Here is a 24,407-nt window from a genome sequence, read left to right on the forward strand (position 1 = left end):
TGAAACGAAGAACAGACACTTGATCTTTGTAATGTATTAACTGTGGAGCTTTCGGTAAGGTTCCTAAACCTCTTTGTACTCCAATTTCCATATTACAAGTTATCTACCTCTTTCACAATTTTATTGGGGTCACATAGATTAAAATGTCTGAAGGAAATTTCGTGATTTGCAAAAATTTCAAGTCTTTTTTAACATTTTTTTAAAGTTTACTTATTTTTGAGAGGGAGAGAGAGAGAGAGAGACAGAACATGAGTGGGGGAGGGACAGAGAGAGGAGACACAGAATCTGAAGCAGGTTGCAGGCTCTGAGCTGTTAGCACAGAGCCTGACATGGGGCATGAGCTCACGAGCCATGAGATCATGACCTGAGCTGAAGTTGCTGAAATTGGATGCTTAACCAACTGAGCTACCCAGGTGAGCCTCAACAGTCTTTAAAGGGTATTTGTATGTGTGTGTGTTGTTCTGTTTGAACTAAATGAATACCTGGAGTTGATAAAAATTTATTGAGGAATGGCTCTTGGGGTAAAATTATCAGAATATCATATGCATGGGTATTTGGATTCATAGGAACTCTACAACATAGAATGTTGAGGTTCTGAATTGGGCAGCATTAAGTTCCAATGAAATCCCCTATGTAGTATTTAGTAAGCTAGTCAATGTAATTAGTCAAGCTTATTTTAATAGTCATATTTCCAAACCTAAACTTTGCTACCCTCCACAGAGCCTTGTTACATATATCGTTGGAATCATGTGCTCAGATGATTGGATAATTGATGGAAACTTTCTCGACAGATTTGTAATTGGCTCAAGACAATTCCTGGGTGACAAAAAACAAACATGGTTTCCCAATAAAACTGGAGTCTATAATAATTGTTTCATTTAAGATAGATGCTATAGCTGTGAAAAGATCAAGTCCTCTCATTATCAACTGACAGGAGTGACTTATACATGCTAGATATTAAATAAATATTTATTGCATGAATCACAAAATTCATTACATGCCCTGGCCCTTCCTTGTCAGTATATAAAGGTTCCAGGGTAGTAGGTGACATTCAAACTTTGGAAGCACTCTTTTCCTCAACAGAAACCTCACCCTCTGCCACCATGTGTTACAACTATTATGGAAACTCTTACAGGGGCTGTGGATATGGCTCTGGCTGTGGCTGTGGATATGGCTCTGGCTATGGCTGTGGATATGTCTCTGGTTGTGGCTATGGATATGGCTCTGGCTGTGGATATGGTTCCAGATATGGCTGTGGCTATGGCTGTGGCTATGGTTGTGGATATGGCTCTGGCTGTGGCTGTGGCTATGGCTGTGGATATGGTTGTGGATATGGCTCTGGCTGTGGCTGTGGCCATGGTTCCAGATATGGCTGTGGCTATGGAAGTGGCTGCTGTACCTGCCGACCATTTTGCTACAGAAAATGCTGTTCTTCTTGCTGCTAGAACATTGTCCTAGAATATCTAGAATATTGTATGCCTCTGAAGAATATTTCAAGATTAACATTTTTCCCTAAAAGATGCTTCATTTTATTATCTCTACATGCAAGTAAGAATTGGATACCACCTGTGTTTACTTCAGAGAACCTGTTATTGAGGAATTATGAATGTTGCCATTACGTTACATGAAGACAGAAGATTTGATTCTGGTTATGTTCAAAATGTAAATTCTTGGTTATCCTATTCTATGGTTTTGTATTGTCCATGAGCATAAAAACTCCATATGTGGGATAAAAGTATATTTTTTCAATACAGAAATTTCACTTGTTCCTGAAAGTTATTGAATACTTTGGGCCAGATTCATCACCGACGTTAGTATTTGTGGCTTCCCTGGAAGGTTGGGCAACCACTGTGTGAGCTGAACCTTCTGCTTGATTTTGCTGTTAACATAAAATTGCTCTAAAATGTAAAGTCCAGGGGTGTCTGGCTGGCTCAGTTGGTAGGCATGTGACTCTTGACCTTGAGGTGGTGAGTTCCAGCCCCACGCTGGGCGTGGAGCCACCTTAGAAAAATATAAAATAAAATGTAAAGTCCAATTAAAAAAATAATATGGTGCTGTTTCAGATAGGAAGATCAGGTTAAAAGTCTGAAGAAGTGACAAGTAGGCTGATATTTGGCAAATGGATAGATGCTAGAATAAGGGGAAGAATGTTGGAGGCAGGAGGGAGAACAGGCGCAAAGCTCTCAGCAGATGGGAGGTTAGTATGCTTAGGGACTGTAAGGTCTGGGGACAGGAGAGCAGAAACCATCTAGACTGGAGAGGTGAGTAGAGGCCAGGTCACGCAAAGCCTTGTGTTATAAGGTGTTAAGATTTGCTTGGATTTTGTTTTAAGATACTTATTGGTTTATCCAGCCATTTGTTCTTGTCTTTGCAACGTCTTTCCTTTCTGTCTTTTTTCCATCTTTCATATCAATACTAAACACAAATTCACACCATTTCCATGTTTGCGCATGTGTGGATTGGACTATGGAAGAATGGAAGAAAGGTATCTTGTTTGGAGCATGTTGGAATAATTGAAGGGGGTATAGTCTCTGGTCTGGACTTGGAAATTTGTAAGGGCAGTTTGGAGACGGGGGGAAGGGAGGAAGAGGCTATGAGAGGGGGTACTTACAAGTGTGGACCTCATAGCACTTTGTGTTGACACCACCATTTTCTTCCCATATTTTAAAATATTTGTTACATGGAAGAGAGATTAATATTGGTTTCCTGGCTCTGGGAACCAGAATTAGATGAACATGTATGGAATTAAAAGGAGGCTAACATCTTAATATGTGACAGTTTTAAAACATAACAGGCAAAAATGGATTTTGGTGTCAGAAAGGTTATTCAGCTGACTCTTAACGTCTCATCCTATTCTAATTTTTAAAAAGTGTTGATCCTATAATGTAAACAATGCCTGCAAGGCATAGAATCAGAGTCACTGAAAAAAGTGGTAATGTTCTTAACAATGATAGGAGAGAAGTGAAATGAAAAACTTTTTATAGATTTGGAAGATGGCCAGAGATAATGAATATATTTTATTACCTTATCCTATAGGAAGGAGACAAGGCATGAGGCTGAGGTAATATGGCAATAGTAACCATATTAGCAAAGTAAGGCTGTAGTATCAGCAGAAGCTTAAACCTAGACAAGTCTGCACCGGTTTGCATTCCCACCAACAATGCAAGAGGGTTCCTTTTCCTCTACATTCTTGCCAACCCTTGTTGTTTCTTGTGTTTTTGATTTTATCCATTTTGACAGGTGTGAGGTGATATCTCATTGTGATTTTGATTTGCATTTCCTTGGTGTTGAGTGTTGTTGAATATCTTTTCATGTGACTGTTGGCCATTTGGATGCCTTCTTTGGAGAAATGTTTGTTCATGTCTTCTGCCCATTTCTAATTGGATTATTTACTTTTTGGGTGTTGAGTTGCATAGGTTCGTTATATACTTTGGGTACTAACACTTAAATGGCTATGTCATTTGCAAATATCTTCTCCCATTTAGTAGGTTGCGTCTTAGTTTTGTCAATGGTTTCCTTGACTGTGCAGAGACAGTTAAGAAACAAAACAAATTAGAAAAAGAAAAGAGAGAGAGAGAGAAACCAAGACACAAACTCTTAACTATAGAGAATACACTGATGGTTACCAGATGGGAGGTGGGTCGTGGGGTGGGTTAGATAGGTGATGGGGTTTAGGAGTACACTTGTGATGAGCACTGGAGGATGTCTGATATTGTTGAATCCCTATTTTGCAAACCTGAAACTAACATAACACTATATGTTAACTATACTGGAATTTAAAATAAAAAAAATACATAAAATAAAAAGAAAAAAATAAACATGAAAAAAAACTAGACAAAGTAAGATAGAAATATTCCATATTAACCAAAGCCTGCATTACAGACTTCATGGGGGAAAATACTAGGGAGGAGTAGGGAAAAGAAATATGGCATTTGCAAGGATCTTAAGTTACACTAGGAATTTTCCATGGAGGATTCTGAGAGATTTGAATCATATAGAAACTACTAACAAAAAGAGATTTCACAATAAAATGAGATTGTTTGAAACAATAAATTGAGAGCTCCCCAACACTGAAAATATTAAAAGAGAGGTTACTTGTATCTCCCTATTATATTATTATGTAATACAATAGTACAGATTATATGTCACATCAAGCAAACATGGAAATGCAATTTTAATTTGGCACTGAACCCTTCTGAGTGTCAGTCTCTGTTAAATGACATTTTAAATTCACAATCTGATAGTTTCACCAAATGGTTTCACGGCTCACATACAGACAACTGGAAAAGGAATGTTTTCAGCCAATAAAGCACTTTACAGTAGCGAATACTGCCTAGTCGTGTGGGAGGAGCTGGACCAAATCACATTTTGACTCAGATTCAATTGACATCTAAGCAGGAAGAGGGGAAAGAGGGAAAAAGTATATTTGCTGTCAGTGTGATTCTCATAGAACTTTTAGAGTATAATCTCGTGAATCAGGAGGAGCCCCCGTACAACGACACATTACTCATCACTCTTGAAACATTCAGCTGCAGTATGGTCACACCGCCAAGCAGCACCTGACTTTACTCTTCCATAGTAAGCTCTGGAACTCTGGGAGCGCAGAAATTTACTTTCTCCCTATTAAATACATAGGCCTATTCCCAAGGGAGGGGACTGTAACCTCAATAGATGTTTATGATCACTGATCTTCAAAATATGCTATGAAGCCAAGCCCTGTGATGTATGGTTTGATACTACATGTTTATAAAAATATGATTTAAAATGCACCCAACAAGGTGCACTGAGGCCAATTGCATGGTAGCTTGTTTTCTGAGGGAGTTGGGTCACTTTTGAAAAGTTATTATGAAAAACATTAATTAACACAGATGCACTTGAAACCAGAGCAACATTACACAACATCTTAAAATTTTAGTACAATAAATATATCGGTATAAGTAAATGTACGTATTTGAAAAGCTGCTGTTATTTGGGAATCCTTGTATGTGGATCAAAGAAAGGGGGAAAGGAAAAATAGAATGTATTGAGTCTCCACTATACATCAGGATCTGTGTTATACTCTTTGTATCTCCTATACATTTTCTACAGACATTTTGACAAAATTTTAAATACATGTAGTTATTTTTGTTCCAATTTAGAGGTTATAAAAACTGAGGCTCACAAATCTGAGGACATTTTCCCTGGTCAAATTGTTAGCAAGTGGCTCAGCCGGAAAGGGAATCGATCTGTTTGCCATGGAAAGCTATTTCTGTTACAGAGCCTCTGAAACTTGGGGGAGACATGTACCAGTCATCAATTTACTGCCTCTCAGCTTCAAACTACCCCTTCAGTAGATGCTCTGTGATAATACATGGGATTCCTTTAGGCATTTTTTTCTTTGCTGTGAGCATGGTATGAAGCTTTCTCAGTAGCGGGGGGTGTTGGGACATTGCAAGAGGAAGTGGTTCTGAATTTTTTGGGTGCAGCACTGGAGGGAAGGGGAGGGTGTTCAGTAGTGTGGATGTGAAGACATCTGGGGAAGCTCTACTCAGTCAAGAGTTGAGGATGTGAGGGATCCTCAGTGATGCCGGAGCCTCAGACTGACAAGAATCTTTATTGGCTCCCCTCCGTATGGAAACCTGTACCTTGAAGACTTCTCCTCCATGAATCCCTGTTGACCTCCTGCCGTCAAAGACACCCAGATTCCCTCTACAGGAATTCCCCATCCCCCGTCTGCCTGTATCCCAGAGCTTCCCAGGCCCTCTACACGCCCACACCATCGGTTGCTTGTTTTCCATCTGCGTTCCAGAAAGAGTTGTCTCCTGCTTGGTCAATGACTGCAGAACTACCCTGGTCTGGCCAAACCGGTGAACTTCTCTGCTTTCTAGTGGGCTGAACTAATCTTTTCAAGTTTTTTTTTTTTTTTAATTTTTTGAGTAGTCTCTCACATTCTTAGGGTACCATATAGAATTTCCTCATATCGTATAGCTACTCTTTTATCATGGTTTAATAATTTTGTTTCACATTAAAATTTCTGTTTATCCTACTATGTGGTTTCTGTCTCCTGATTGGAATCAGACTGATATAGAGGTCTTTAGTTTTAGGAGTCATCTGTGTGTTTACAGTAGTCAAATCAGTGGCAGCAGATAAGATTTAATAGTGTATAAGGTGAAAAGCAAAGATGTAGGATAAAGTAACCACAAGAAGCCCAAAACTTAGGGAAAAGCAAGGAAAGATTGTTAATGAGAGAGAGGTCCTGGACCAGAAGCCCATGCATAAGGGAAATGGTGGTAAAAGAGGGTATCAAATTAAAAGTAAGGATGAATAATAAATACCATGGAAAGGTCACTATTATTAATGGCATGATGAAAGGCATCCAACAAAAGCAGTACAGGTAAATATCATGATTAAAATATTGTTTGTCAGAGAAGACAGGTGAGAAGAAAATCAAAAAATATTGCAGAGCCTGGAAGAATTAATTATTGAGTGGCTACATGTTAGTGGGAAGTATGGATAGATAGTACAAAGATGGGAGCAGTGTGAGAAAATTTATGAACAGACTTATGTTTAAGAACTGGATGTTAGGGGTGTCTGGGTGGCTCAGACGGTTGTGTCTGACTCTTGATTTTAGCTCAGGTCATGATCTCACAGTTTGTGAGATCAAGCCCTGTGTTGGGCTCCTCACTAATAGTGCAGAGCCTGCTTGAGATTCTCTCTCTCCCTCTCTTTGCCCCTCCCCTGCTGTCTGTCTCTTTCTCTCAAAATAAATAAACACTTTTTTTTTTTAAAGAAATGGACTTTAACAAAGAAGTTGTTGAACCAAGGCATTTTTCTTGCTCTAAATTGAAACCTTTGGAAAAGTTTGCTCTCTGTTTAAATAATAAATATTAAATAATGTACTCATCAGGATTTTAACCACCACCACCACCACAACAACAACAAAAGAACAAACAACAACAACAACAAAATACAAAAAAAAAAAAAAAAAAAAAAGGAAGAGAATGTAATAACCTGACTGGAAAAGGTTGGGATAGACTCGCACTCCTCCAGAGAGAATAAGAATGTTTCCAAGAGAGGCTATAACGTGTTGAAATATTTAATTGCTTGCGCAAAATCCATGAGAAGTGTTTCAGAATGATTATGATGGAAAAAACAAAATACTAAGAAAGGGTAAAAAAGACACCAAGATGCTATGATGATGATTATGGTGATGAAGATGATGATGATGATGGTACAGAGGATATTAATAGTAGTGAGTAGAACTTTGTGTTTTGTGGATGATTTCTGAGGTATTGAAAGAACAACAACAAAAAAACCCCAACCAAACTTATATTTATAGGTCAAACATATTTTGGTGATGCGATATGTCATGGTCATGAAATGCAATTATGGAAGTGAAAATTATGGTCTTATATGTTTGGGTGCTTAGGAAATGTATCTTTATTTGGTTTTAAGGCCTTAGAAAATTCCTAGTTTAGCAAGTAAATTAGGGCGTTTAAATAAACTTGTTGTACACAGGGTGAGCTAATATTAGGCAAATAGTTGTAAAATGAGAGAGCAGAGCCCATGTGAGGTATGAGCCATACATCCCTGGGAGTATATAAAGGTCCTGGAAGAGGAGGTGGTATCCAGACTTCAGAATATCCTCCTACACCTCAACTGAAAACTCACCTCCCAACACCATGTGTTGTAACTACTACGGAAACTCCTGTGGCGGCTGTGGCTCTGGCTGTGGCTGTGGATATGGATGTGGCTATGGCTCCCGCTATGGCTGCGGCTATGGCTCTGGCTGTGGCTCTGGCTGTGGCTCTGGATGTGGCTATGGCTCCCGCTATGGCTGCGGCTATGGCTCTGGCTGTGGCTCTGGCTGTGGCTCTGGATGTGGCTATGGCTGTGGCTCTGGCTGTGGCTATGGCTGTGGCTCTGGCTGTGGCTCTGGCTGTGGCTCTGGCTGTGGCTATGGCTCTGGCCGAGGATATGGTTCTAAAGGTGGATATGGCTGTGGATACAGCTCCCGCTATGGCTGCGGATATGGCTGTGGCTCTGGCTCTGGCTGTGGATATGGCTCCAAAGGCGGATACGGCTGTGGGTTCAGCTCCCGCTATGGCTGCGGCTATGGCTGTGGCTACTAACCACTTTGGTACAGATGATATTCCTTGTACTGCCCCTTTGAAGTGATCGCTACAAGTCCAAGTCCAATTGGAATCTCCCCATCCATGAACTTCATTGCAAAGCAAAGAATTATTATTGTCTGTCAAGAACCTGCCTACACTTCGAAGAAGCTCTTTGCAGGTGATGGAGACCAAGTAGTTTCATCACATCACTGAAGAGAGAAGATCTTATTCTGATCACTTTTCAATCGTAAATTCTTATATATTTGTCTCTGTACTGTGGCTATTTGTACAAGCACAGGAGGATTATCCAACTGGAGTATACTAAAATGGAGCAAAAATAGCAATTTCTTAATAAAATATTTTATTTACTGAGAAGTCTGGTTTTCTTTATATCACAGCCATCATTGGTTTCAAGGTTTGTGTCCTCCTAGAAATATGGGTGACCACAACTTTGGATAAGTGTGTTTATTGATTGGAGCACCTGGGTGGCTCAGTGGGTTGAATATCCAACTTTTGATTTCAGCTCAGGTCATGATCTCATGGTTCATTGGATGGAGCCTTGAGTCAGGCTCTGCACTGACAGCATGGAGCCTGCATGGTATTTCCTCTCTCCCGCTCTCTCTGCCCCTCCCCTTGCAGTCTCTTCCTCTCAAAATAAATAAACTTAAAAAAAAAACCCCAAGGGGCTCCTGGGTGGCTGAGTCAGTTAAGCGTCCGACTTCAGCTCAGGTCATGATGTCACAGTCTGTGGGTTCGAGCCCCACATCAGGCTCTGTGCTGACAGCTCAGAGCCTGGAGCCTGCTTCTGATTCTGTGTCTCCCTCTCTCTCTCTCTGCCCCTCCCCTGCTCATGCTCTGTCTCTCTCTGTCACAAAAATAAATAAAAACATTAAAAAAAATTAAAAAAAAACCCCAAAACCATAAGTGGATTCTGTAAATGCCCAGTGTCATGTTCGTATTCCATTCAGGAAAAGGCAGGAAGGACAAAAGGTGAGCAGCATTGACTTTTTAAAGAAATGTTGTCTTTGGGGTGCCTGTGTGGCTCACTCGGTTAAGTGTCCAACTTTAGTTCAGGTCATGATCTCATGGCTTGTGTGTTTGAGCCCTGCATTTGGCTCTGTGCTGACAGCTCAGAGCCTGGAGCCTGCTTCGGATTCTGTGTCTCCTTTCTCTTTCTGCCCCTCCCCAGCTTGTGCTCTGTCTCTCACTCTTTCAAAAATAAAAAAAAAAAAAACATTAAAAAAATTTAAAAAAAAGAAATTTTTTTTGGGGGGGGGGAGAGGAACACTTCCCAGATAAAAAGACGTTTGCTTACACCTCTACGGACCATTACTGTGTCATGTGGCCACTCTCAGCTAAAGGTGGGTAAGGAAAAAGAAATTGTTGACAGAGGTTCTGCCTGTCAGCCAACAGTGTGTGCCAAAACCCCATAGGTCTTGAATATCAGTGGAAAAGGACAAAAGACGGGGAAAGCAAAAAATCAGATAAATGGATATTTGTGTTTATAGTGATTTGAGTTTGTGCAGGGGCACAATGAAAGCTTGTCTTCGAGTTATAACGGGTTAAGTTTATACTCCTCTGTTTATATCGTTATTTGTCCACACCGGGCTCTTTTCTTTCCTTCTTGTTTTTTTTAAACCTATTTATTCTCTGTTATTTTTCTTTTATTTTCACTCTCACTCTCATCCCTCATTTGCTGCCAGCTTGTATTTTATATGCAACCATTTCATTTTATATTATATATTTTAAGTTTATATAAATGACATGTCTTTTTCCTTTCCTTTCCTTTCCTTTCCTTTCCTTTCCTTTCCTTTCCTTTCCTTTCCTTTCCTTTCCTTTCCTTTCCTTTCCTTTCCTTTCCTTTTTCCTTTCCTTTCCTTTCCTTTTTCCTTTCCTTTCCTTTCCTTTCCTTTCCTTTCCTTTCCTTTCCTTTCCTTTCCTTTTCCTTCACTCAGCATGATTTGTGTTGACAGATCCATCTCTACTGTTGTGTGTATATTTAGAATGTTATTTCTATTGCTGCCTGGTACTCTGTGTACCATGTATATACAAGATCTACGCAGTGCATGTACACGATTTTTCTCATTCAATATCTCGGTGATTCACACAACTGCCCTCAGGTCCCCTTTACCATAACATTGCTTCAGTAAACACGTGTTCCTTTGTGGGATTTTATGAGAATCAACCCAGGATCTGAATTGCCGGGGCAGGTGGTATGTGTATGGCTAGGTTACTTTTTTAAAAATTTGAGTAGAGTCGACACACAATGTTTATTACTTTCAGAGGTACAGCTTAGTGATTTGACACGTTTAAACATTATGCTTTGTTCACCACAAATGTAGCTACCATCTGTCCCATTACTTTGCTATCACAATATGATTGACTGTGTTCCTCATGCTGTGCCTTTTATTCCTGGGACTTACTCATTCCGTAACTGGAGGCCTATATCTCTCGTTCGTCTTCACCCATTTTGCCCAACCCCTCTGGCAACCATCAGTTTGTTCTCCATATTTATAGCTCTGATTCTTCTTCTTTTTGTTTATTCATTTTTTAGATTCCATTTATGAGTGGAATCATGTATTCGTCTTTCTCAGTCTGACTTATTTCACTGAGCGCCACACCCTCGAGATCCACCCGTGTTGTCTCAAATGGCACAATCTGAGGAAAGGAAAAGAAAGGAAAGGCAAAAGGAAAGGCAAAAGGAAAAGAAAGGAAAAAGAAAAAGATATGTCATTTATATAGATTTAAAATGTATTATATAAAATGAAATGGTTGCACATAAAATACAGGCTGGCAGCAAATGAGGGATGAGAGTGAGAATGAAAATAAAAGAAAAATAACAGAGAATAAATAGGTTTAAAAAAAAGAAAGAAAGAAAAGAGCCCAGTGTGGACAAATAACATGTTATAAACAGAGGAGTATAAACTTAACCCTCTATAACTAGAAGACAAACTTGTGTTGTGCCCTGTCCAAACTCAAATTGCTATAAACACAAATATCCATTTATCTATTTCTATCTACCTCTATCTATCATCTATCTATCTAAAATGGATTCCACATTTTCCTTATCCATTTGTCTGTTAATGGATACTTCTATGTCTTGGCCATTATAAATAATGCTACAATAAGCAAGGTGTGCATATATCTTTACTAGTTAGTGTTTTCATTTTTGGGGGTAAATACCCAATAGTGGAGTGATTGGTCATATGGAACTTCTATTTTTACTTTTTTGAGGAACCTCCATGCCATTTTCCGCAGTGGCTGTACCAATTTACATTTCCACCACTGGTGCATGAGGGTTCCTTTTTCTGCATATCCTTGCCGACATCTGTCATTTCTGATCTTTTTGATTTTAGCCATTCTAACAGGTGTGAGGTGATAGCTCATTGTAGTTTTGATTTGCATTTCCCTGATAATTAGGGATATCGAGCATCTTCTCATGTGTCTGTTGGCCATCTGTGCATTTTCTTTGGAAAAATGTCTATTTAGGTCCTCTACTCCTTTCTTTTTTTTTTTAATTTCTTTTATTTTTATTTTTATTTTTTTGGCATTTGCTTAGTTTTATTTTATTTTAATTTTTTTAATATGAAACTTATTGTCAAATTGGTTTTCATACAACATCCAGTGCTACACACTTTTTAATCAGACTTTTTTTGTTGTTGTTTTGTTGAGTTGTAGTGTTCTTTATGTATTTTGGATATCAACCCCTTACTGGGTATATTATTTGCAGGTATCTTCTTCCATTCAGAGGGTTGCCTTTGTTTTGTGGACAGTTGCCTTTGCAGTGAAAAAACCAGGTTACTTTTTAGAATGTCCACACCAGTTCAAAACCCTAAAATTATAGTTTTTATGTTTTCAAATCTATGCTAAAACTTGGTATTATCTAACCTTCTAATGTTTACTTATTTGATAAATGAAAGTGATATCATCTTGTTTTAATTTATATTTCTTTGATTACTAAAAACTTTGAATATTTTGTATTACTTCAAATATGTGTCAAACTTTGTTTTTTTCTTCCATATCCTTTGCCCATTTTTTTCAATGGGGTTTCTGTCTTTTTCTTATTGATTTGTTGGAGTTCATTGCCTATTCTAAAGCGTCATTTGTCTTTGTTCATAGTGTGCATAACTGAACACAAATTTTTAACTCTATGGTTTGTGATTTTGAAGCTTTATTTAAGAAGACCTATTTTACCTTTATGTCAAAGATGTTCCACATTTTATTACTTTCAAGTTTTGCATTTTCCTTTTAGATAATTAATTCACATGGAGTCTATCTTTATATGTTGTGCTTCAGCTTTATTTTTCACTGTGTTGAGCCATTTTCTCCAATATCACCTGTTAAACAGTCCATCCTTTGTCAATGACTGGTGGTACATCTTTATTGTTTATTGTATTTATGTGTAAGAGTCTGTCTGTGATTCTCTATCATGTTCTCTCTTCACTTATATCTCTCTGTATATTTCAGAAGCCTTTTTATCGTAAAGGCAGAAAATTAGGTTTATTGTACATGTTTCTACTAAAGAGAAGTAGAGCCAATGGGTAGAATTTAAAGACAAATAGACCTCACAAGAAATGTTTTTAATGGTTAGAGGAATTTTTTTTTAAGTTTATTTATGTATTTTGAGAGGGGGAGGGGGAGGGAGAGAGAGAGAGAGAGAGAGAGAAAATCCCAAGCAGGCTCCACACTGTCAGCATAGAGCCCAATGTGGGGCTTGAACTCATGACCCCAGCCAAAACCAAGAGTCGCACGCTCAACCAACTGAGCCATCTAGGTACCCTGTAATCGGTAGATTTATAGGCATCCCTACCCAGAAGTTGTTCAAGAGTTTGGATCTCCTCTTATTGCAGAAGTGAGCAAAGCTGTGCATTCAGAACATGAGATTAATTAATTGATTCACTCCATTCACTTCTACTTTGAAATTTAGTGATTCTATAAGTAAAGAATGAATTAAAGTGAGGTTCAGGCAGCCTGAATGAGGATGATATGGTCAGGAAAGCCAGAAAAAAATAATGCCCCACTCTGTAGCAGAAACAGGAAGAAGCGTTTTGATTTGAGGTACACTTTGAAGCCTTCACTTTGAGTCAGTATTTCCAGATTTCTGTGAATTTGTACAGATGATCCCCAGAGCAGGGAAAAGAGAGAGACCAGATTCAGTAAAGCATTTGCAAAAGAATTCATGACGGTGGTCAGGGATTAATATGATGATGAATAGTCTAGTTCTTGAAGGGATATCAAGATCTACTCATTGCGGATTGCTGAGAGATTATGAGATATAATGTGGTCACAACAGTTCAGTTGCCTTGAGAAACAGACATCATTACTGTAACTATTCAAAGACAGATGAACTGATCATCTGCGAGCGGTAAGTATGCAGAATGACATAGCACTTTGTTACTTATTAGCTTTGTTTCTTTGGTCTAGTAATGTAATTTCTCCTTAAAAATCAATTTCTTTGTATGAAAATGTGGATAAAATATGTTCCCAATATTGTGGGGGTGATTCAGACTTAATATTTTCAAAGGCAATTCACGCAACATAAACCATTATAAAAAACTTGTTAGAATGAATTTCTTTGCTCTATGGGAAGTTGCAAAGAGAAAGCAGTAATCAAATCTTTAAAAGATTAATTGATACATTTATTCACACAACCCTCTGAGACATATTCCATAATTAGTGATAGATATTTTATAATTAACATTTTTATTCACTTAGCTCTCCAGTTGCAAGATTTTAAATTCTGAATATATGAAAAGACAGTCACAGTCTCAACATAACCTGTTTTCCTATGATGTTAATGTTTTTGGTGATACCAAAATTGAAATAAGGATCTCAATTGTTTTACATATTGAAACCATAAAATGTTTTCAAGCCAGAAGTTTTATAGGTATAAGTGTTGGCTTTCATAATTACTGAATTGAATATATGTTACCCCATGTTTATTGAATTAATATAGTATTCTGAGAAACAATTTGTTGTATAATGCTTCAATCACAGTATAGTTGGTTTTGCATTAGGATAATCAATTTTCTCAGGATTTGGATGTATGTGTTTTCTTCATTAAAGTTCAATTAATAGAGATTGAACAAATACATGGGGTACATACTATCAGACATGTATTCACTTGATGATCAATTAGCTTAAGAACATTTCTGGGGTGCTTGAGTGGCTCAGTTGTTTGAACGTCTGACTCTTGATTTTGGCTCAGGTCATGATCCCAGGGTCGTGGGATCGAGCCCCATCATGTAGGGCTTCAGGCTGAGTGTGGAGCCTGCTTAAAATTCTCTTTCTCTCCCTTTGCCCTCTTCCTTGCTCATGCTCTCTCTCTCTTAAGAACAAACAAACAAACAAAAAAGACATTTCTTAAGGTTATAAACGGTGGAGCCAGGATTCCGATCTGGGTCTCCCTGATTTCAAAAGGTTTTCCACATTATATAGATTTGTGAATTAACCTGGAGATGAATAATATAATCCAGTTCTTAAAAGAGGCGAAGGCTGGTGGCCATCAAAACTTGATTCCATCTCAGGTATAGGAAGTAGCATGTATTCCGTAATGAGAAGATAGGATGATACTTAGTGACTGTTTCTGTAGGTGACATGACCATACATAAGGGGAATATAAAGCACCCGGAAAGATTTTGTATTAATAAAAAATGTTACACTTTAACATATTTAGCTTCAATTTTGAATTAAAATTTTCTAGGAAGACAAGTTCTGAAAACAGAACAACCAATTTTTGGAAAATGATTTTTTTTTTTTTTTTTTTTTTTGCAATCTTGCGATGGGGGAAAGGGAAGTGATCATAACTAAGGGGAAAAAGGGCTCTAAAATAGAAAAACACATGTTTCTTAAATATTGGCAATTTAAACATTGTGGCAAAGGCTGACAAACAAGGATTTGAAAATGTCAGAAAATTACTACTTGGGGTCTTTTGAAGACATGAGAATGAGCACTAGTAGTCAGAAAGTTAAATTCACTCTAAGAGATGAAATGCAACAGAGATTTAAAACAATGTAATTAGACATTAAAACACAATTGCATATTTTATCATGAAAAGTTGTCATTGAGGACATGCTGTGAGATGAGTATATTTCTGCGGTGGAAATGCAGAATTTTTTTTGCAATTAGTATTATGTGGCAAACAAAGTGCAGATACCCTTGATCAAAGCACAGAGGTTTTTAAGAGCATGGGGCTGTTTTCCGGAAATTTTCATATCCCACCCTTTCTCAAGAGCCACATAGTTCAAATGACATAGAAGCTATGGGTATTGGTGCTGATTGTATACTTAAACAAGATAAAGTCTTTGAAATAATCAAATAATTCTTACCAAAAAATACTTGAAATAAAATGCCGACTAGGAAAACCATTTAAATATAGTAAGGCGATTTAACAACAGCAATGAAAAGTATTTTATCTACAGCAGCCAAATAATAAAACAATTTCAGTTAAAATGAGGGAGTAGACAGAGTTGGCAGCTATCATGATCCTCATCAGGTATAGAGAAAGAAGAAAATAACAGGCAAAAACATTGGGGAAAGATGATCTTTTTGATGATTATATTCTTGTGTACAGATTAAACACAAGATACTAAAGTCAAAAAGTATGAAAGTTAATCTGAATTTTGTGAGATATATGGACACTGAAAAATACACTGAAAACAATTTTCTAATTGACTAGATTTATAAAATGATGAAAATAATTTTTGTAATATAGCATAACTATAAAATTCTCAGAAAAAAATAAGAAAGATGAAAAATCCTATTTGCAGGACACTATAATAGAATATCTTATTAAAGAAAAGAGTCTGAAAAAATGTAAATGTGGATTTCAACTTCAATGGGAAGACATCATAAAATGTAAATCTTCCAAATTAATATTTAAGTTAAGATGTCTAGCAGATTCTGCATTGAATACGATTATTCTAAATGTACATAAAATATATCCCTAATACTTAACAAGAAAAAAATTAAGAAGAATATGATTTTGGTTTAAGAATAGGAAATAGAAGAAAGAGATATAATAAGGAATTTAGAAATAAAAAGTACATTTTAATATGTAATATGTGATAAAGTTTATCGTACAAAACAGTAAAAAATTATTTAACAGTAGATCCCACATAGCAGGCTATCCATCTAGAAAACAATAAATGTGCATCTTCAATTACAGTTACACTACCTAAAAATATTCTGCAAGGATTAAAGACTAAACACAAAAATAACAAAACACAACAAAGCCCTGCAAAATAGAAAATCAAAGAGAATACATATATCATTTTTAGAAAATGGATACCTTTGCCAAGAGCAGACAGCTAGAAGCTATGAACAAAAAGATAGATGAGCAAAACGGAAGATAACAGATGAATGTTAATGTCTTAATATTATTCAAAAAGCCTACAAACCCAATAGAAAATTAGGCAGAGGAAATGAGTAGACATTGCATGTAGGCGAAATATAAACGTCTAAATGTATTAACAGGTATTCAAATTCCATCATAGCCAGAAGATTTAAAAATCAGACTACCAAAATATTATTTGTATCAGGTAGATAACAAAGTGCATTTATTTTAATTAAGACTTAAATTTTTTAAGGAAAGTTGTAGAATCCATAATAAAATTGATGGAAAGGGACAGAGATTTCCCATTTACCCACTGCCCTTGACGAATACAAATAAAGTTTCTACACCTGTTGCTGGAAGGGGGTGGGGTGGGGAATGAATGCATTCATGCTTCCACCCCTGGGCTCCTGTTAAGACTGTGGGAAGGAGGGGCACCTGGGTGGCTCAGTGGGTCCTTGAGTTCGAGCCCCGCGTCGGGCTCTGTGCTAACAGCTCAGAACCTGGAGCCTGTTTCAGATTCTGTGTCTCCCTCTCTCTCTGACCCTCCCCCATTCATGCTCTGTCTCTCTCTGTCTCAAAAATAAATAAACGTTAAAAAAAAAAATAAAAAAAAGACTGTGGGAAGGAGCCTGCTCTTGCTGTGTCTACAGGTCTGGTTGCTATGACTACAGACCAACCAGTGACCAAAGGTGCCATTTATCTTTCTCCTATATTGTGACTTTCAACACACTTTGTATATGTTGACATGATCTTCTAAGATACACTTTCTTTCCTTGGCCTCGTATTTAAATGCTTTTCCTCTCAATACAAGTTTGCAAGTCACTTCTAAATATTTTGATGTTAAGTACTTGCTTATCAACAAAAAGATTTCAGTTCTTAGAGTCCATATTTCATTTTTAGAAGACATAAAAATTCATGCTTTCAGGAAAAAAATTCTCATATTTGTTGATTCTGCTGTGTCATTGTGATCTCGAGTATATTCTAGGAACAGAAGCTTAGCATGAGTTTCTTAAACCAGCTTTCTTTGCCATAGGAAGTCTGTTTTATTTTTTTTTTTTTTTAATTTTTAAAAAATGTTTATTTATTTTTGAGAGAGAGAGAATGAGGGGCAGAGAGAGAGACACACACCAAATCTAGAAGCAGGCTCCAGGCTCTGAGCTGTCAGCACAATCTGACACGGGGCTCGAACTTACAAACTGTGAGATCGTGACCTGAGCTGAAGTTGGATGCTTAACAGATGGAGCCACCGAGGTGCCCCAGGAAATCTATTTTAAAATATGTATCAGATCTAAGTTATTTGCTATAATCTTTGTGTTCTTTTTTTATAAACCCAAGCTACTGTGGTATTGCTTATTTGGTTTATGTCAAATTAAACTTTGATTTTCAAACATTTCAAACCCAAGTTTCGTTTAATTCTTGACACTTAAAAATCAGCATGCATGCACCTCTATGCGCAGTAGGTCTTGCAAGGGGAAACAGTGGATCTTTTCATTTGTTGTGCTGTGAATTTTATGTTGGCAGCCTTTGTGATAAGAGATAATAGCTCATACACATTTGGTATGATGAGGGAGCAGGATTGCAGTGGCGATATCACTTGAGTTATTTGCCCTCAGAGGTCTACCAAATTGCCTCGACCAGATATTTATACGCTTGTGGTTTCTGACAAGGTTCCTGAGTTTCTCCATTAATTTAAAAATTCAACTTTTGCACATAATACCACTAGACTTTTCCACATATGTCTTTAGTGTATTTGGAAATACTTCAAAGCACTGAAAGAAAGGAAAAGTATTCAGTGCGAGATGGTGGTGGAATTGCAGACTCCAAACCAAACAGGAAGGTGAAAAGTGTTTGAATATCGTCAGGTAAACAACAGGGACTTAATGAAAGATAACGGCCTTGAATGAATTTTCTCTGAAGAGATTAAAAAGCACACAGCAGCATGGGACTGGGGTCAATATTTTGTGAAAACAAAGGTGATGGATGTCTTACTGGAAAGGTACATGAAGTAATATTTCTGAAGATTTATACTAGAAAACAAAGTGTACTGCTTAACACTTTAAAACATCTTAGGAACACTAACTCAATAAAAGATTAACTGTTACGATATTGAGATAAGAAAAGATAGTGGCAGAGACAGGAAAGAGAGGGAAGAAATAATACCAATAAAGATCTTTAAAAGAACTATGAACGAAGTAAAAAACATAACTAATATGGAGTAAAACCATGTCAGTGACAGAGGCCAGCCATGGAAAAATATATGGAATCCAAAATAAAAAGCCATGGGGAGGAAAGTGATCAGAAGATGATACCTGTCCAATTAAATGTTATCCAGGAGATGATGCTTTCCAAGATCAACTGAAGTGGTATTTCTTTTCTTTTCTTTCTTTTTTTTTTTTTTTACATTTATTTATTTTTGAGAGACAGAGTGAGACAAAGTGAGAGTGGGGGAGGGGCAGAGAGAGAGGGAGACACAGGGTTTGAAGCAGGCTCCAGGCTCTGAGCTGTCAGCACAGAGCCCGACTCTGGGCTCGAACCCACAGACCGTGAGATCGTGACCTGAGCCGAAGTCGGACGCTCTACCGACTGAGCCACCCAGGCGCCCCTGAAGTGGTATTTCTAAAGAAAACAATTCAAAATAAGAAAGAAAAGTATTCAAAGTAAATGAAACTTCAGTAAGCCAAAGAAATAAAATCTATTGATAATAAGCACTGCAGGTGCCCACCAAAATGAAGGAAAAGTGGTAGTAACAAGGCATAACTGGTGGGAACTAATAAACTTCACGTATAAACCTAGATTTCTACATGGGACTGGGCGGAAGAAATGTCATCTGAAGAGAACAAAAACAATTTCTGTTCTTCAATGTCTCTTCCACAGCTGGGATACCAGAAGGAAGTAGAACACTGATTACAATATGTTGAGGAAAAGAGTTGCTAAGCCAAGAATTTACTCCCTCCTTCAATGTTGTCCCATACATCAAGATATTAGGAAGTGATTTTCAAATATACGAAGATTCAGAAAGGAGATCATTAATGTATCTTTGATAGAAGCGAAGCAAAACAAAATAAAATTACTTTAAGATGTAGGATCGGTCAACTGAGGACTGAATAAAAAGTGATATGTGGGGCACCTGGGTAGCTCAGTTGGTTAAGCATCAGACTCTTGATATCAGCTCAGGTCACGATCGCCTGGTTCGTAAGATTGAGCCTCAGGTCGGGCTCTGTGCAGACAGTGCAGAGCCTGCTTAGGATTCTTTCTCTCCTTCTTTCTCTCTGCCCCTTCCCTGCTCATGCTCTCTCTCTCTCTCAAAATAAATAAACATTTAAAAAAATAAAAAAAAAAAATAGATGTGGAAGACAATCTATTATTTTCTTAGAATTTCTGAATATTGCTAAAATGGGAGCTTTGTAGTTTAATATCTATGGAATTCTTGAGGAAATTGTGCAACATCCACTCCTTAGAGTTATCCAGACAGCAAAGACAGCCACACAAGATTTTAAGGAAGAGACAATTTTGAGAGTTAGAATAATCTATAGATCATAGAAAAAGGTAGGAAAGTTTCAAAATTTGTCAACTAGAATACAAAAATAGTATCTTCACTATTGAGGCAAAAATGTAGAATATTAACAAATACAATTACAACTGCATTTTATAAGCCCCTTGACTAAGTGAAGTATTCTTTCTTGGGTTGCTAGGATAATATTATGAATTCATATGATTAGTTTAAAGGAGATAAAATGAAACCAGTAGTGTTAGAATCACCTGGGAAATTGTTAGAAGTGAAATTTTCAAGCCCCACTCAGATCTATTGAATCAGCCTTCCTGCAATTGGGGTCCAGCAACCTTGTTGTAGCAAGCTCTTCAGGAGATCATTATACAGACTAAAGTTTGGGAACTCCTGGCATAAAGTAAGTGGGTGACCCTCGGTCTCCTTACTTCACCCTATTTTTAGTATATTTTCTACCAGATTTCATTGGTATTTATTTGGATTTATTTATTTATAATTGACTCTTTTGATAAGCTCATATTTATTTACAACATTTTTGAGTGGCTTCTGACTCAATCGCCAACTCATCTGTAGATTGTATTAGTTCTCATTCATTATTTCCCTTTATTACCTAGTAATGCTAAAAGAAACAGTGGTGATTTTGGACACCATTGTCTTGTTTACTCATTTGTGGGAATTTTTTAGGGTTTCAACAACAGATTTGATGTCAAAATTTGTTTAAAGAAAGATAAATACTCTCCAGCTACAACCTGTTTTGAAAAAGATATTCTTCACCAGTTTTATCAATAACTTTCTCATTATGAATGGGTGTTGACTTTTATCAAATATCTTTCTCAGATCAATTAATATAATTTCATTTTATCTCCTTTAAACTGATCATATGAATTCATAATATTATCCTAGGCCTCCCACTCCGTGCTCTGACCACACTCCCCTGTACCCTTTATTTACTGGGCATTTTTCTCAAATATTAAGATATCAGATTCACCTGATGATTGCGTACATAGGACAGGCATAGGAAGTTTTTGTTTAGGTAAATGATTCTCAAATCTGAATGCACATCATGCTTACCTAGAGAGCTTTTGTTAAATGCAAATGTCTGGACCCCATCCCTGAGATTTTTATTTAATTGGTCTGAAGTGAGACTGTTGGCATGTTATAAAAGCTTCCCCAGGAAATTTAGTCCACCTTCATAATTGAAACAAGCTTCCCTATTACCTCAAAGCCTGCTGGAGAAAAATTGTGCCTCAGACCAGGAATTGAGAACTTCCCCCCAAAAAGCCAGATCTGGTTTTTTTTTTTTTTTTTCCTTACTGCCACCTGGAAATACATGTTTTCCATTTGATTGAGGTTAAATTCAAAAGAGTCCCTCTGTTGTTAAATATACGTAGAGAACCTGAATTACCCTACAACAACTGCTGAGGACTCAGGCATTGTACCATCTACACTGGTTAATTTTATGGGTCCCTTTGGCTAGGCTATGGAGCCCAGATATTCAGTTAAACACCAGTCTAGACATTTCTGGGAATGTATTTTTTAGATGAGATTAACATTTAAATTACTAGACTTTGAGTAAAGCTGATTACCTTCCATAATGTGAATGGGCCTCATCCAATCAGTTGAAGGCCATAAGAGACTGAAGTCCACCACAGGAAGAGAGGATTTTCTAGACTGTCTTTGGACTCAAACTTCAACATGAACTCTTCCCTGTGTCTCCAGTCTGCTTTGATGATTTCATCAAAGCTCTTGACAGCCCCCAAATCATGTGATCAATTACTTAAAACAAATCTGTCTCTTAGACCTCCTACTGTATCCTACATATGCTGTATGTATCTCCTATTATATCTCATATATACATCTGTATATCTCTTCTATTGTGTATATTTCATTTATACCCCCTATTATAGCCTATATACATCATCTACCTACCTACCTACTTACTTACCTGTCTATCTCCTATTGTTTCTATTTCTCTGAAGAACCAGGACCAATATACCATCAATTAAGTGTAAATGAAATTAACTGCTTAGTCTCTGGGATTCATGGCTTCCCTTTGTACAATTTTGACCCTTGGGCAGATTACCGATCAACGCTGAGTTCCCTAAATTACCCATAAAGCCTTCTGAGCATGTAATGGCCTCTCTGGGGTCTTTGGCTTCAGTGTCTGCAGTCTCTGTTCTGGATCTCACCCCTATTCAGAGCCCCAAAGATGAGGTTATCCTTAAGGGGTGGTGGATGGGCTAACTGAAATGTAACGTTTAGGTCTTAAAACCTTTCCAAATATTCTGAAGTATGTGGAAGCCAGACTGAGTTTTCAACAATAACTTTCATACTTTAGGTTCCAATTTGAGCTTCATGATAAAGCTAGTTTTGGGGGAGAGCAAGGCAAAAGTTAAAAGAAACATGGAATACTAACCTTCGCTGCAAAACCTTTTAGATTTAGAAGAATGATTGCACTGTTTCCATTATCATTTAGAGCTTTGTGCATCACAAAAAGTACATTGCTAATCACCGTTTGCCTTGTTTTAAGCAGGTCAGAATGTTCTCAAAAAATAAAAGCTTGGTAAATTAATCATTTGTGTCACTCACTGCTATTTTATCTAGAAATGTTGCTCTGGCAACTAGATGATTGATCCACAGCACTAGTTCTCAAATGACAGTGTGTATCCTAATCACTCAGAGGGCTTGAAAAACATAGATTTTTGAGACCCACCCATAAGAGTTTCTAATTTAGTAGGTCTGGGGTAGAGTCTGGAAATTTTTATTTTTAACAAGTTCTCCAGTGATGTTGACGCTGCTGGTCCATGAACCACATTTTCAGAAACTCAGGCTCTCAAACAAATGCAATCAAACAAGTGCATTAGTGGCACAGCTATGTGACACACACAAGAAGGTTGGCAGGTGTTCAGAGGCTTCTGGTAATCACGGGAAGATTCTGTAGAAGGGGAAACTTGAACTGGTCTTGAATAACTGGTCTGATAGATTAGAGAAGAAGGAAACACGCAAGATGGGGCAACCATCTGGGGACCCAGGCAGAGATGAAAATGGGCATTAAATGAGTTGTCTGGGCTGGAAAATGACTGGTGTCTTGTGTATGTATTAATGTAATAAATAATTCAATGAGTACCATGACCTGGAGAAGTGAACAGGTTTAGAATGGTTGCTGAAGAGGTATATTATGAAAGATCTGTAATCTAGGCAGAAGATTTGGAATTAGCACAGTATGAAATCCAGAGCCTTAAGCAGAAGAAATCAGTGATAGGAAATATTAATTAGTAACAATGCATAGGATAGAAGGGAGTGGGGAAATGCAAGATGGCCTCAGTGCCTGGAGCCACAAGTTCCACTGGGAGATCCATGAGTGAGGAGACTGGGACTGGTTGCAATAAGAGAGTGACATGCACAGTGGGAGAGGATTAGGTTTAGTGACACAAATGACTGAAGGTGGCATTTTATATTGCACCTGGGTAATCATCAGGAGGGGTAGGGCTACTAACAGGTAGAAATATTTTCAGAAGTCAGTGTTGTTGCAAAGAAGTGTCTGGTTTTAGAAACACAGATTTGAGGTTATGATAACATCCAAGAAGGGAATTTTCTAGCTGAGATTTGTAGGTTTGAGGAGAGAGTACGTGACTTACCAATTTGGAAGTGACGAGTATGGATTTGTTGTTGAAAGCTGTCCCCCCGGGAGAAAATATTTATTCAAATGCATATTTATCCCTTAAGTTTTAATTGAACACCTTCTGTGAGTCAGGACTGTGTTAGGAGTGCAAAATGGTATTTAATGAGAGAATTCAGAGGAAGAGACGGAGGGAGTAAGGTCAAGGCATTGCATCTTGGAAGATTCCCCGCAGTTGAGTTAGCAGTTAGCATGAAGGCAGAGCTGTGAATGAAGAAAAGCTCTGAGAGGGAAAGTAGTAGAAAGAGAATGAGGATAGTATTGAAAAGGGTTTGAAAAAGGTGATAAATGGTGGGGAATACAGCTGAGGATTAGAAATATCACAATGGGAACAGGTCACTGGCTTGTCAACAAACAGAACAGAACAACACGCAAGTATTAAAAATCTCTTAGGAGTAATCAGCAGAAGGTGGGATTGAAGAGACAAAGAAAGAGCCAGAAAGAAATAAAAGTGGAAGTGAAGTAGGATGCTACACTGGTGGATGGGTAAGGACTACAGGGGAGAAAAAACGAGCTCATCCTGAGACGGAAGAGAAGTGCAAAGGAGATATGATTTATTTTCAATGCAATCATCCTCTTTTAAAATTAAATGTATTTATTTACATAAATCTATAATTATTAAATATTTCTTGCCCATGATGTAATCTACTATAATTATATGCGCATTTTAAAGTACACATTTAATGAACGCTGACTTTGAACTAAAGGAATTTCCATTAATATTATGCTGGCATTGGATTTTTATGTGGCTGTTCGATAGAACTGGATACATTCAATCTAATAAATATAAATTAC

The 24,407-nt window shown here is 37.5% G+C and overlaps 2 protein-coding genes across 2 annotated transcripts; both read left to right on the plus strand.

Annotated features, from left to right (window-relative positions):
- Window positions 1-1,095: 1,095 nt before the first annotated feature.
- On the plus strand, window positions 1,096-1,447 carry LOC109260478 (keratin-associated protein 21-1-like). Its single transcript, XM_019438710.2, has one exon. It carries the CDS (start codon window positions 1,104-1,106, stop codon window positions 1,443-1,445), a length of 342 nt encoding a protein of 113 aa, XP_019294255.1. The 5' UTR covers window positions 1,096-1,103; the 3' UTR covers window positions 1,446-1,447.
- Window positions 1,448-6,601: 5,154 nt separating this feature from the next.
- Window positions 6,602-8,468, plus strand: LOC128777236 (keratin-associated protein 21-1-like). The gene has a single exon (XM_053903155.1). It carries the CDS (start codon window positions 7,662-7,664, stop codon window positions 8,109-8,111), a length of 450 nt encoding a protein of 149 aa, XP_053759130.1. The 5' UTR covers window positions 6,602-7,661; the 3' UTR covers window positions 8,112-8,468.
- The last annotated feature ends 15,939 nt before the right edge of the window (window positions 8,469-24,407 follow it).

This window comes from Panthera pardus, unplaced genomic scaffold (assembly GCF_024362965.1).
Source record: "Panthera pardus isolate Hobbes unplaced genomic scaffold, ASM2436296v1 HiC_scaffold_16, whole genome shotgun sequence".
NCBI classification, from domain to species: Eukaryota; Metazoa; Chordata; class Mammalia; order Carnivora; family Felidae; genus Panthera; species Panthera pardus.

Bases quoted from the DNA above. Each gene is read 5' to 3' on its own strand.
- LOC128777236 (XM_053903155.1), top strand. From the start codon at position 7,662: ATGTGTTGTAACTACTACGGAAACTCCTGTGGCGGCTGTGGCTCTGGC.
- LOC109260478 (XM_019438710.2), top strand. From the start codon at position 1,104: ATGTGTTACAACTATTATGGAAACTCTTACAGGGGCTGTGGATATGGC.